General features: G+C 39.6%; 1 protein-coding gene across 2 annotated transcripts in view; it reads left to right on the top strand.

The window, feature by feature from the left end:
* Positions 1-242: 242 nt before the first annotated feature.
* LOC124288278 (MORC family CW-type zinc finger protein 3-like) overlaps positions 243-15159 on the top strand; it is a 32530-nt gene continuing 17613 nt past the window's right edge. For both annotated transcript variants that reach the window (XR_006901407.1, XM_046724793.1), the window contains exons 1-7: positions 243-450; positions 7589-7661; positions 9467-9599; positions 11360-11583; positions 12740-12890; positions 13620-13758; positions 14224-14352. Coding sequence is in view for 1 of the 2 variants with exons in the window: in XM_046724793.1 (XP_046580749.1) it covers positions 415-450; positions 7589-7661; positions 9467-9599; positions 11360-11583; positions 12740-12890; positions 13620-13758; positions 14224-14352 (885 nt within the window). In the remaining variant the exon portion in view is untranslated. The remainder of the gene's footprint in view (positions 451-7588; positions 7662-9466; positions 9600-11359; positions 11584-12739; positions 12891-13619; positions 13759-14223; positions 14353-15159) is intronic.

The raw sequence follows: 15159 nt of genomic DNA on the forward strand, positions 1-15159 counted from the left end.
ATGTTGCATTTATTGTCAAGACTTTTAATCCATTTCCTTAGTTGTACATATTCTTGTCTGCTAGCATGTGAAACGGTAAATGTCTTTTGAGCGACTCCTCTGCCTTGAACAACGTCCGTTTCGCATCATACATTCGTACACTCGGAGGCATTCCTGATCGAAACTTGCGCGAGCGCCTGCAGCGCCACCTTTATTTTCTATTTGGATGAGAACCGACTGGACAAAATAATGTGTCAGATGTGTGACTGAAAAGAATATTGCATTTCAAGCCATTGCAAAAATGTGATTAACTGTTGATGATAATCAAATAAGGCCTACGTCTTATTTATCAATAAAATATTGACGTTTCCATGAGAAACTACTCTGAGCCATCTCGGTCCTAAAAGAACCCGTACGGTGCACGGGTCAAACAAAATGGCGAATCTCACTGGAGGGATTCCCCTCAGTAAGGTTAGTAGATGTTTATGAGCAAACTGTCAGAGTAACTCTGTGAAAGTTGTTGTTCTGTACAATAGTCATCCCCCGGTCGGTTGTGCTTTATTATCTAGATTTATTCAAAAGACATATGTATGCCTTTAAACATGTAAAACTTACAGTTCTGGTTGATGTGCTCCCAAAACAAATACATTTGTCAAATGCTTTGAGCATGAAGGAAACTGCAGTCTTCTATTTCGTTTCTTTGTATAGAGGTTCCAGTGTATGAATGAACTAATTGTTTACCTTTATTTGTCATGATAGACAGCTGTGTGACAGTGTTGCGTTAGCCTATGTTCATGATGACGTTCGAAATAAACATCGTCTAAATATTATAATTCTGTAGTTAGGAAGAACTATCCCAAGACGTGTTCGAAATGACATAGTCCCATGTAGAAAATGCAAGAGCACCAGTTAAATTTATCACGCTTTGGTGGCAACATACTGTCACTGACTGTTGACAATTTGGACCGGCACTGTTCCGGAGAGTTCCCTGTTTCCCGCCAACAATCTATCTACTATCGGCAATGAAAATTGCGTTCAATACAGCGATTCTTACTTCCTTGCTGTAACCCATGTTTTGTGGTATAAACCTACATCTGTTTATTTGTCGTCATTCACTTGATGGTCAGTTAACAGGTATAATTAGTGATAACACCACTCAGATTACCTGACAAAGGTTCCCATTTAGCATTTCTCATGTCTGGAGTAAATACTCAACATATATATAAATGAAGGTATGATGTAAATGTATTACAATGCTATCCGGTACTTCCGCGGACCTAAGCACATCGATCACAATACGGCAACTAACGTCTCTCTTATTTTTTGTGGTTTACGTGAATAAACATGCTGGTATGCATCATATTTACCTAGAAATATATGTTTTATTGGCGACTATAAGATTCTAACGTTGCATTATGCCATACAGTTGACCTTACCAGCGTTCTGACAACATCGCTTGCTGTCCGGTAATTCTGCGCAGCAACTGATGCGCATAACATCCAGCTGGAGATCCGAAGTATGGAAGCGTATTAGGGCCAGATTATTTTCAAAAATCACTTCATCAATGTAAGGAAGAATGTTTCATATTAAATCTAATTATGAATAATGAAGAAAAAGGTTTGAAAGTCTGAAGAAATTTTTATAAAACTGTCAATTTATCTGTCAATTACTGTTATTTACTTACCTTTAGTGATTAAAAGCCAGTCCCTTGTAGAAATGTCCCGATTTCAAGTGTAAATGTGGTAGCAGATGATGTTTACCTTCGATACGGAAGTACGCTATTGCAGCTGCGCAGAATTACCGGACGCACGGAATTACCGGACTCGCTTGTACATGTTATGCAATATGCGAACTTGTTTGTGTGGCATTTTAGAAGTTGAGATGTACAATATAGGACAAGTTTTTAACATTATATACAATTTTTCCACATTAGACCTTTGAAAGATACATGACATGAGGTCCCTTTGTCAGCTGCATATGAAAGGCATATTCCTGATATAATTATTATGGCATATTTCCTGATATTATTGCCACAACTCTAGTCGGTTTTAATTTTGATATTTGTATTTTATGTTTATTCACTTTTTGTAGCATTCAACAAAATCATTCCACTTTAATTTTTTTCTCCTCAAATTTCTTCGGTGCAAGGATTATAAGGCAAAAATATAAAGATGTACATTGACCTCGTTTTTCTTTCAATCCTAACACTATTTACAGGCAGATGAAGTTAATCTTCAAAATATTATTTGTTATCATGATAATGAAGATGCAGTCTAAGTAAACTTAGGCTCCGTATTATTCGTTACACTGCTATACTGAGTCTAACAAACCATAGTAGAAGGTCGCGTCAGACAGTCCAATCGAACGCTCGACGGCCAAGCGGATGTAACCAATCGGACAACAGCTACTATTTAGGCATTCTCGATAATCTCCAGGGAATTCGTTGCGATAAATCTCCACTAAACCCTGTATGCATCTACGGCTCGGACCGATGATTTTATTACCTCCCTTGGCTGTCTTTATCCAATCTGGTGTCTACGCTGGGAAGTTGAGCATACCAGTCACAACTCACTTTCGCTTCTTAAATTATCTAACCGATTAAACTTGGCAACACAATTGTTGCACTTACAGAGGTACTCTGCGCCTCCGACCGCTATCTTTGTTGACACTGGCAAGCTCGGTTGTTACAGCGGCTTAGCTGATTGGCTACTGTGAGAATGCGGAGCCAGCTAACGGGAGGTAACAGAATTATCGGGCCGAGCCATAGATGCATCCAGGGTATTTGTGGAGATTTATTGGAACATATACCCTGGAGATTATCGAGGATGCTATTTAGGGTTCGGCAGGACTTACAAACTTCTTTTGGATTTTCTCTTCCTGGTCGCCGACACTGGTCTCTAAACAAACAAAAATCCGCATAAGACACAGATATTTGAGCTGCAGTATATACACTTAGGGATTTCTAATGACATGGTTATAATTAGCTAATATTTTCGCAAGATGACATCCTGGAATATAGACAAAAACGCTATTTTCAGCGACTGTTGTAAATAATCGCATCCTCCATGTGTATCACTCAGAGGCTATCGCATGGAAAATAGCATTCAAACTTTTAGAGGTAAAAGTTTTGCGAATGTTAACTTTCGCGATTTGGTAAGCTGTGTTCTCATTGGTCAATTCAAAAGATTAGCTGACGCAACATTCTAATAGGGTTTGTTAGACTCAGTATAGCAGTGTAACGAATAATACTGAGACTAAGTTTACTGTTTACTTAGACTGATGAACATGGAAATATTAATGGGTAAAAAGATGACTACGTTTTCCAATTAATTCCAAGAAGAAACTGTATTTTATCATTGTTGATCAATGTAAGGTTACGCCCTTAAACTACTATTGCTCTTGCGGGTGGTGCAGCTGAGATCGCAAACTTAGTCCAGAAATCTGGGATATCATCCGGGTAGTCCTTTAAAGGGCACTGATCATTGACAATCTCTGAAATCTCGACTAGCGCACAATCAATGCTGCGCCAACATTGGTTGCTTTTGTCAATATTATGGTCACATTGATCAACCAAAATAAAATGACGTGCTATCAAAGAATTAATTTGGCGTGAGTGAGTGAGTTTAGTTTTACGCCGCACTCAGCAATATTCCAGATATATGGCGGCGGTCTGTGAATAATCGAGTCTGGACAAGACAATCCAGTGATCAACAGCATGAGCATCCATCTGCACAATTGGGAACCGATGACATGTGTCAATCAAGTCAGCGAGCCTGACCACCCAATCCTGTTAGTCGCCTCTTACGACAAGCGTGGTTACTGAAGATCAATATTCTAATCCGGACCTTCATGGGTAAATTAATTTGGAAATGTATTTGGTGTGACTATAGAATTTGTTTACCTCCAGATGAGGTTTAGGGTTGGGGGCGAAGCTATTCTATTGGAGGTCCATTATGTTTTTTACTTGTAACAGATCCTGAAGATTTCACAGGGGTTGAATTTTTTTTCAAAACTCCACATGACACAGGTCCAGTAAACATTAAAAATCCACTTGACTAAATATCAATTTCACTTGATCAATTAACAATTTGGTTTCTTTTGCAAATAATCTTTATCGATTGTAAACAACAGAACAGCTAATAAATCTAAACATTGCAAATGGCGATTGAAAATATGCAATGCAAGTCCTTCTAAGAATACACTTGGAAAATACAACATAGGCGTTAGTTGGTAGCAATTGCATTTTTATTTAATCCTCAAATTACATTCATCCAAACATTTCAGCAGTTTGGCACTACTGTACCACGGTAAAGTTTAATGTGTACATTTACTTGACCAACCGGAGAATTCCACTTGACCAGGGCAATGGTAGTTTTCAACCCCTGTTTCACCTGAGCAATGTATATCATATTGTGTATAAAACAGTATTTTACAGTCATGTAAAATATTTGAAAATTGAAATTTATAAAATGCCAAAATATTTCAGTTATTTTTCCTTATCCTGATTCATGCTATATTGCTTATCTCCCTTTCCCTTTCGACAGTTACATGGAAACTTGAATCCCTTTGTTCCCAAGAACAGACAAAATTCACTCACCCATCGGGAGCCCCACTTTCCCGCCAAAAGTCCGCCCATGTGACCTGAGCCATGCTCTCATCACTCTCTCCTTCGTCCGCTTGGGTGGTTTCCTGGGTCCCTTTTACGGCTTATGTCCTTTATACTTTTGGCCAGAATTTGAATTAAAGCAGTGAATTGTATATTAGGACCTTCTATTATCATAACGATGTATTTATTTGCTTAAATTATGGCTAATTTCTGAGGTTTTCTCCCTCCATTTCAGGTGACTGTTTCTACATGATGGCATGTAAACAATACAGGTTACGCATCTCAGCGACTGTGTGTTCTTCTTGCGTTAACGCATCGTGTTCTCTTGCCTCACGTTGTAAATATTGTGCACATTTATCAGAATTTGCAATTAATTAATTTTTGTTATCCTGTTTACGCAAGACTATGGAAAAACTTAGGCGTCACAGCAGGGTCATCTGATTGTGAGTTGTCGCCTCTGCCATCTTCCGGGAATGCTAGCATTCCCTTGTCTGCTGATTTTTTAGTCTTCCTCCAGGGTTATTTCCGTCTCTGCCGCTCTTGTAGACACAGCAAGTCTCGTCTCAACAGGGTCGCCGCTGACAAGGGCGTTTCCCAGTCATCTGATCGTGAGTTGTCGCCTCTACCATCCTCCGGGAATGCTAGCATTCCCTTGTCTGCTGAATATTTTTTAGTCTCCCTCTGGGGTTATTCCCGTCTCTGCCACTCTTGCAGAGACAGCAACTCCACCCTTCTCTAAGATTAAGTCTCTTCTCAGGGAGGGGTATGATCTCTAGAAGCTGGCGAAAAGTAGAAAGTAGAAGATTACAAGAACTATCCGTCATCCGTTGCTCATCCGACAACTCCAGAGCTCACACCGGCCAGAGGTCCTCCTCTGGCAACTTCCGGTCATCCCGTCAGTGAAGTTCAGGTTCGGAACGTCTGGTCCGTTCCACACCCAGCCGTTCCTGTGCAACGACCAACCGTGGGTGGATGTCTAGGCTACTACTAGTGGGAGAATAGGAGATTACTAGAAGACGACTACGTCGTTCAAGTGCTGTGCAAAGGGTACGAGGTCCAGCTCAAGGCGATACATCCTCTCACTGTTAATCTGCAGGTGCACAGATACCCAGAGTTACAACACACCAAGTTGACTGAGGCTATCGACTTGGTGCTCGCAAAGAACGCTGTAGAGATCCTGGATCAATGCAGTCTCACCCCCAGCTTCTACTCTCCAATTTTCCTGGTACCGAAGAACTCCAAAGAGAAGTTTGCCTCATCTGCAACATGAAGCGTTTCAACCTAGACTACTTGCTGAAACCGGACAAGTTCAAGATGCTGCATTTACCACAACTGCGACATATCATCAGACCCAACGATAACTTAGCCAACATTGATCTGCAACACACCTACCTGCACATCCCCATTCACCCGGCCTTGAGGAAGTATCTACGATTCCTGTATCCAGGCGCATCAACTAGCAGATCAACTCAGACGTCAACTGCAGTTTACGATCCATCTACTGATGCAGTTGGGCTGGCTAGTCAACCACATGATGTCCGAAGGCCAAGGCCATCCCCTCATAGATCTGTTTGCGACATGCTTCAGTCACCAGATTGAGATGTTAGTCTCACCGGTACCAGATCCTCAAGCCTGGGCTCTTGACACTCTAGCCATACCATGGGAGGGACCGAACGCCTATGCGCTCCTGTCGCCGATCCTGTTACCACAAGTTCTAAACAAATTTGCCCAGACCGAAGTCCTACGACTGAAATTGGTCGCACCTTACTGGCCAGCGAGAACCTGGTTTCCAGACCTAATACAGCTCCTGGGAGAACCTTGGCCAAATCTACTGATCCACCCTCACACAAGGCAACCTCCCGGCAATCCAAGAGGACTCCAGCTACACACATGGAACGTATTACACTTCCTGAAAAGAAGAGGGTACTCCACCAGAGCAGCTAAGGCAGTTACACTTGGAACTTCTGTGATAAGTGGAAGAGTTTCGACCAGTTTGCTGCACACAAGGGGTTTTCGGCCGTGAAAGCTTCACATCACAAGTAGTAGAGTATGTGTGTCATCTGAGAGCTACAAGACACCTGAAGGGATCTACACTCTTGACATACTCTGTACTCACCATGAATATGGGAGTCAAGCTCACCAAAGTACCTGAACTCGTCACCCTACTGAGGTCATTCAAGCTTGAAGACCAGCAGCAGAAGTTTAGAGCTCCAGCCTGGTACCTCAAACGTAGTGCTGCAACATCTACGACTACGAACCACTGAGACACACTACTTTTGAGCTGCTAACTCAGAAGACACTGTTCCTCCTTGCCCTAGCTACAGCTGCTCGTATGTCAGAGATACACGCCCTCAACTAGAGACAAACCAGATTGGACTCTGGAGAGCAGACTGCAGTCCACCTGGGACTTAGATGGGACTTGGACTCAGGCCGGATGATACACACGACCTGTCCCTGTGTCCAGTCAGAGCCTTGAAGATCTACTTAGAATGGACTGCTACAAGGAGGAGGAAGTTCAAGCGTCTCACAACATTTTGTGATTCTGTTATGAGGAGTGCAAACAGTCATACAGACATTAACCTTTTTTTAAATTAGTCACAATGTGAAGGTCAAAGGTCACTTCTCACATTCAACATTTTATGTAACTGTTTTATGGGATTTTCAGAAATAGAAGAAACAGAGTAAGCATTGCAGCTAAGAACCACAAGATTGATTATCATGGCAAACAAATATCATCCAGTCAATAAACTACTGTTAACTGATAGGTTTGTTTTGGAAACCTACACAAAACATGTGAAAGTGTGCATGTGCAGCACTTTTACTTGGAGATTTAAAAACCTTTCCGGATCATTGTCAATTTTTCTCCCTGTTACATTGGTTAAATATATATAGGCAATTGATATTTGTAAGAAAGTCATTATCATTTAATGTTTTTTTCAGGTTACTTGCCCTTTTAGTGGTTCATGTTATGTGAGATTTCTCAATCTATTTTGGCTTTTTCAGGTCAGCCCAAATTTCCTCCATGCCAACTCAACCAGTCATACATGGCCATTCAGTGCCATTGCAGAGTTAATAGGTATGTATATGATTATAACAAGTTTGAATCTGCCACAGTAACAGTGCACTGTCAATAAATTATGTACAGTCGAACCCTGTTTACTCCCGTATATCCGGAAACCCTGCCTTCGGACCCGTGAAATTGCCTTCAGTAATTGTAAACCCGACTCCTCTTGACCGGACGGAGAAGTTTCAAACCATTCCCATAGATTTCGATTGAAAAATGATCCAGTTATCCGGTGAAAGATCTGTGCACATGTGCATTTGTATGCCTTCATTGTTGTAATTCGACAGCCTTTGATGTGAATTGATTACTTACCCATCAAAACACTAGGGACGCATGTCACTTCAGTGGTGGCAGGTGTGAGGACATCTCATTACAGGGGTGGAAATAACCCATTGCCCGACGCCCGAGTCCAGCGTTGTTTTCTATCGGGCAAGCAAATTTGTATATCACACTGTACCGGTGTCCAGTTGACTTTCCAATGTTAATTATTTAAAAAATCAACAAAAAAGGCCGGTATAGTGGAAAAATCATCAGGGCAAGTGATTTTACATGTGCCACTGTACCGGAGTACAGTAGCAATTTTAAAGTTATTTCCACCCCTGCATTAGTAACGAAAACACATGTTAATTAGGATTAGGATTAAGCTGAGCTGCATAATTTGATGCAGAAGTTACTACGAAGTGACAGCGACGAAAAAATCATCAACACGCTGCAGCCACCGACAGATGACCAGTCAGATGACGATGAACAACAAGCAGTTGTCATGTCTGTTGACCTTCTACGAATGTAATGGCAACGAAGGTTCAGTGAATTTATTGATGGACTTGGTGAAGAGACGTGAAGAAATAAAACCAAGGAAGCAGACATCTATCACAGACATTTTAAGGAAATAATGTGATATCGAGTCAAGTAAGATGTACAATGTAAAATGTATAACGTGAATCAACGTGCTGAAAGAAAGTTTATTGGTATCCATTTATATGTTATGATTATATGTTTTGACTATTGACTAATTGGTATACATACATGAATAAATTTTCAATATACATTGTCGATGCATTTTGCTTGTTTGATCCAGTTAACCGGGTGCCTCGCTCTCCGGACGATTTCAGAGTGTAACCAAAATGTACAGATAAACAGGGTTCGACTGTATTTTATTTTCACTTGAGCTAAATAATGTCCTGCTGCTGAATTGCTGTCTACCTATAATGGTAAAAGTGATAGTCCACAAGGAAATGACACTAGTCCTGCTACAGAGTTGCCATCTACCTAATCAATCAACATGTCAACATCTTTTTTATGATGAACCAGAGTATTTTCTTTCTCCTGAATGATTTTAATGACTGCAAGGAAATGTGACTGGGTGAATAATTGAATTAATAAGTCCCAAGCACAGAATAATTAAATCAATAAGTCCCAAACACAGAATAATATATTCAATAAGTCCCAAGCACAGAATGATTAAATCAGTAATTCCTAAGAGCTGTGAGATATTTCCTGGTCACTCTGTTCATGGCTGGCTGGTATTTCCTCATGTAAATGTCGTCTTGTAGGCTCCTTTGACGCCCGTTGTTGATGGTGGACAGGACATTGGTAGCTTTACACTTGATTGTGTGCTCTTGGTTCTTGATGGTGTCTTTGGAAATTGCTGACAAGAGGAATGATGTTCTTTGAGTCTTGATCAATGTCATTCACTGGATTGCCTGGTCCAGACTTGATTATTGATCATTTAGCCTGCACTGTTGTATAGATGGAATATGTGTTAAACAACAAACAAACCAGCAGTCATGAGTTAACATAAGTTCATCTTGTTTTAGATAACGCCTATGATCCTGATGTAAATGCCTCCGAGTTGTGGATTGACAAGGTAGAGATCGGTGGATTTCAGTGCATTACATTTGCTGACAATGGAAATGGGCTTGACGAGGACAAGCTGCTGAAAATGCTGAGGTATGTTTCACTCTTTATGCTGATGTATTTTACGCTGAAATATGATACCACTATCCCTAGACAGTGTGTATATGCGATGTTGAGGCAAACCGATCGTTTCATTGAGATTTAATAAAAATAACATGAACAAATTTGTTATGTTTCCTTATCCTGACTCATGCTTAATTGCTTGTCTCCTTTTTGCGAATGATAGTGGAACACTTGAATCCCCTTTTGAAGCTCCCTTCAAAAAAGCGGACGTAAAATCACTCACCCAGTGTTATCTCCCTTTAGCTGTTTTGGTGGGAAACTGCGTCACATGACCCCACATGTTTTCACATAATTATAACACAGTCTGGGAAAAATCTTTGCACACAACCCCACCCCACTGTCATTCCTCATCATGCCGACCCGTGAAGATCCGGGGTAGAATAGGGCTTCAGCAATCCATGGCTTAATGAAAGTTACAAAGAATTCTACACCATAAAATAGAACAACTTCAACTTGCTTTATCTTAGCCTTAACCATGAACTTTGTAAACGTAATTACAAAAGGCATAAAATGGTAATTAAACAAGAGATTAATTCTGGTGATTATGACATATTTATCATTACTTGAATAATAGATATGCATCAAGGCAATGCTAAATTGCATTATAACTAATTATGTAATTATAACTCTTTAAGTCATTGCAGAAATAACGATATATCAAAGGCACCATGGTCAACGATTTACTACTGTTATGATTTATAAATCTAATTCATAAACAGTAACATTAATATTTGAAGATAATATCATTACATGTTATGAAACTACACATTATAATTCATAAAAAAACATCATGATTTAAGTTTGTATCTCATCGACTGAAAAGTTTCATAATTCATCCAATCTAACAAATAATGACAGTCATTTTATTAAATGCATAAACAAAGCACTTTCCGGTTACGATGTTCAACCCCGAATATAATGTTCTTTGCCTTTGTAGAACCCTAATCAGTGTAAACACTGATGAGCGTAAGCAATAACTATTCAACAATCATGGGCGCGGGCTATCTTGGATTTTACGATACCTCGTTTGCTTGGGAGATAACTCATTCAGATTATCTGCTTTGGACTTGCAAGTATTTTGCTTATTAAAAACACCAATAAATCAATGAAACTTACAATCCTTCATATTCTTTACACATATCAAACCTACTTACAGCAACTGTAATTCCTGGTTTTATCTAATAAGAAATTACTGACAAGGTCGTAACCGGTGACGGCGTCCGTGAAACCCGCCAATCTATCACTTACTATTTTACACCTTATTTTAGACTTTCCACATGAATACAACGTATAAACATGTAAATATGATCCTGACAATATAACCTAATTGTAGAAATTACATTATGTTGTATAATTACCTGAAAGAACAAATAACACATCCAAGACTTGTTCACAAGAAGAAGATATGCTTGCCACAAAGGCTGACTATGCTTGTCGTAAGAGGCGACTAACGGGATCGGGTGGTCAGGCTCGCTGACTTGGTTGACACGTCGTCGGTTCCCAATTGCACAGCTTGATGCTCATGCTGTTGATCACTGGATTGTCTGGTCCAGACCCGATTATTTAAGACAACCACCATATATATGGAATATTGCTGAGTGCGGCGTAAATCTAAAACTCACTCACTCACTCCTCATCATGCCCACACCAACCCCCTGAATATATATGGTGCCTTGGAGCATGTTTGTTCATTGACTGTCTGATTTATATATCATATTGATGCATTTCAGTTTTGGATTCTGTGAGAAAGATGTTTATGAGAAATCGAATCATAAACCAATTGGGCATTATGGAAATGGCTTCAAGTCTGGTTCAATGCGACTTGGCCAGGATGCGATCGTCTTCACCCGACATGTACACACCACCAGCATTGGGATGCTATCCCAGACTTACCTGTCCAAGACGGGGTGTGAGACAGTCATGGTGCCAATCATCACCTGGGAATTACCTTCCAATATCCTTTAATTATTGTTGGCTTGTGGTATTTAAACTATTTCTTTACACTTTTTGTTAATGCTGAGTGGACATGTTTTGTGGCTTGGTGAGGTGAATGTCAAACGTGGATATCATTTAATGATGACATTTAACCTGAATTTGTGGAAGATATTGCTAAAAGGGGCATAAAACTAAACTCACTCATTCACTAACTGCAAACACTGTATACATATTTAGTTTACCTGACTGAAAGGCAAATTTGGTCATAAGTACTTTGCAGTAGATACTTGAATATCAATGCTGTTATTAGAAAGAGTCTGCCTAGTTGATTTTTTCAAATCCATGCCAGTATAAGTAAGACTTGAGGCATGTTGTTGGGTTTAGGGTATGCACGTCCTTTCTCCCATAACGTAATTACATGACGTGTATGTGGAAACACTGTCATTATTATATGCCATGTTTGTGGAAACCTTGGTACTGTTACATGTCATGTTTGTGGAAACCTTGGTAATATTACATGTCATGTTTGTGGAAACCTTGGTAATATTACATGCCATGTTTGTGGAAACCATGGTAATATTACATGCCATGTTTGTGAAACCTTGGTAATATTACATGCCATGTTTGTGAAACCTTGGTAATATTACATGCCATGTTTGTGAAACCTTGGTAATATTACATGCCATGTTTGTGAAAACCATGGTAATATTACATGCCATGTATGTAGACACCTTGGTAATATTACATGCCATGTATGTGAAAACCTTGGTAATGTTACATGCCATGTTTGTGAAAACCATGGTAATGTTACATGCCATGTTTGTGGAAACACCGGATCTATCATATTTTGAGATTTGTGCCATTCTGCCATTGATCCTAGTCTAACATGGATCATATTTATGCACTTTGTACTGTGTAGTGCTTCTTTTGTCACCTTGAGTATCCTGAATCAAACTCTCAGACACTTCACTGTACCCATCTTAAACTCACTGACACTTCACTGTACCCATCTTAAACTCGCTGACACTTCATTGTACCCTCTTAAACTCGCTGACACTTCATTGTACCCATCTTAAACTCGCTGACACTTCACTGTACCCATCTTAAACTCGCTGACACTAAGCCTTGATATTCACTGTAGTTCAGGATGTGTTGATTTCCTTGACCGAGTTGACATAAAAAAATTCACAGTGGCAGCTCCCAAAATAACCTGGCAGCAATCCTCAAGTACTCACCATTTACTACAGAGTCCAGTCTTCTCACGGAACTCTTTAGTCTGGAGAGGCTCAAGACTGGGACCAAAAGTTTCATCTTTAACTTGAAACGGTAAAGACTATTCCATTAGGCCTAAAAAACATGTTGTTCCGATTACCAGACCGACCCTTGAATTCTGGTGCCGACCCTATTTTATTTAAGCATTATGAATAAGATACGATTTCGGATTCCATTGATTTTTTCCTGGCACCGACGGACATTGGTATTTCTGATAGAGAAAGTTGACATGATGGCTGCAAACTTGATTGAATGAACAATTACACATTGATAAATGTGTTGTTAATTTGTACTATACTCCTAAAAACAAATGTAAAAATAAATAAATCCTACCTGCCTACCCTAAATTTTATAGAGGTGTAATCGGAATGATAATGGTTTTTTTATTTGTCCTTATGAAATTAATAATTAAAGTGAATGGATCTTGTTTCACATTGCAGTCAGCAATATTGCAGCTTCATGACAACATTCTGTAAATAATGGAGTCTTGGTGCCATTTGGCACAGTCTGTCATACAGTGTGTAGATAGTTCCAATATTAGTTGTCTGTTATGATGTGTATTTAGGTACATCATGCACGTGGAACATATTCTGACCTGAAAATCCAGCAAGGCTTGAATGACAATGTGTAGACTTGAAAAGGTTATCCTGAAGGAATTTTCTTTGTCTCTAGCTCTCATCTTGTAAATGAAAACGATAGGTCCTTATAATAGATTTATCCATGCCTGCATGTTTTGTAATGTATGAACTTTACTCCTTTACTTGATAATGGTAAATGTTGCAGTTCCAAATCAGGAAGCCCTGAGTTGGACTTCGAGAGTGACCCACTAGACATTCGTAATCCAGAGACGCTAGCCATGGACATGACAACAGTGTATAGGCCCATGCAGGAAACCATTCCAGAGTTCAAGACTTCTCTCAGGGTCAGTTATATGGATGTATTGCTTGTTTAGCAGTCCTGTTAGTTTACACACCTGTGAAAATCCAGGTTAGAATTGGTCTTCAGCAACTCATTCTTGTAATAAGAGGCAACTAACAGGATCGGGTGTTCAGATTCGCTGACTTGGTTGACACAAGTTATCGTATCCCATTTGCGTAGATTGATGCTCAGCTGTTGATCACGGGATTGTCTGGTCCAGACCCAATTAATTACACATTGCTGTTATATAGTTGAAATAGTGCTGTGTGTGGCATTAAACAAAAAAAAGAGAAGAATCTTAGTTAACAATGTAAATTAAACATATGGTATGATCGATATCTTCAGCAATAGGAAAGAATATGGACTTGAATTTATTTTTATTAATATGAATACAGACCACTTCACTTGTGTCAGATTGAAGTATATAAAAGATAACCATGTTTCCCATGTTCTGTACTTTTTGTTCCAGGAATATTGCAGCATCCTGTTCCTGAAACCTCGTATGAAGATTGTACTCCGTGGACAGAAAGTTAAAACCAAACTTATTTCCAAAAGTTTGTCGCACACAGAAATTGATGTCTACAAGCCGGGATGGCTGGTATCCTTGTGTTAATGTTGTTATGACTGGAATTATTATGGAATTATTTCAAATAAAGCTTCCAATTCTGTTTTGTCCTCATGTATAGTTTGGCATGAAATGCATGTGGACCCGGTTTTTTGTAAATATCTCTTCATCCAATGACCCAATCGATCTCAAACTGTGCAAGTGGATGTTTTGTCAGACAACCTAATCACATTGTAAATCACCGATTTTATGCATTTGTATTAAAGAATCTGTCTATGTAACTGTCAACAAAATAAACAGCAGACCGCAGACGGCTTGCAGAGGGAGGGAGCCAATGACCTGTAACAGCGGCAGTGTTGGGTCATAAAGGTAAATGCACGTGCAGTTCATGATAGTTACCTGTGCACTGCACAGTGATAGACCGTTTGGATAATTTGCATTGACTACTTCTAGCTGTCATCATGAAAGCTTATTCAGATGATGCTAAACATTTAATTAGAAATGTGTTGAAGTTTTTAAAAAGAAAGCAAATGTAGCAAAAAGATTTATAACGTGTCGGATTACATGAAATGTACAACTTTTGCTCTTGGCATGAAAAAGAACATCGTGCTAAAAATTGTGAAAAATAAACCAACAACCAAGAAACAAAACCTTGTACAAAAAGGTAGGCATCCAAAGTTAGATTCTTTTGACATCAGGGTCATCAGAGATGTCATTTGCCGGCTATTTGCTAGAAATGAACACCTCTTCATACCTGTCACGTGCATAGCTGACCTACATTGACGAACGTTGACCTTTATGACCCAACACTGCCGCTGTATCAGGTCATTGGCTCCCTCC

The sequence above is a fragment of the Haliotis rubra genome, unplaced genomic scaffold (assembly GCF_003918875.1).
Source record: "Haliotis rubra isolate DU_JTF1 unplaced genomic scaffold, ASM391887v1 Scf414, whole genome shotgun sequence".
In the NCBI taxonomy this organism is placed as follows: Eukaryota; Metazoa; Mollusca; class Gastropoda; order Lepetellida; family Haliotidae; genus Haliotis; species Haliotis rubra.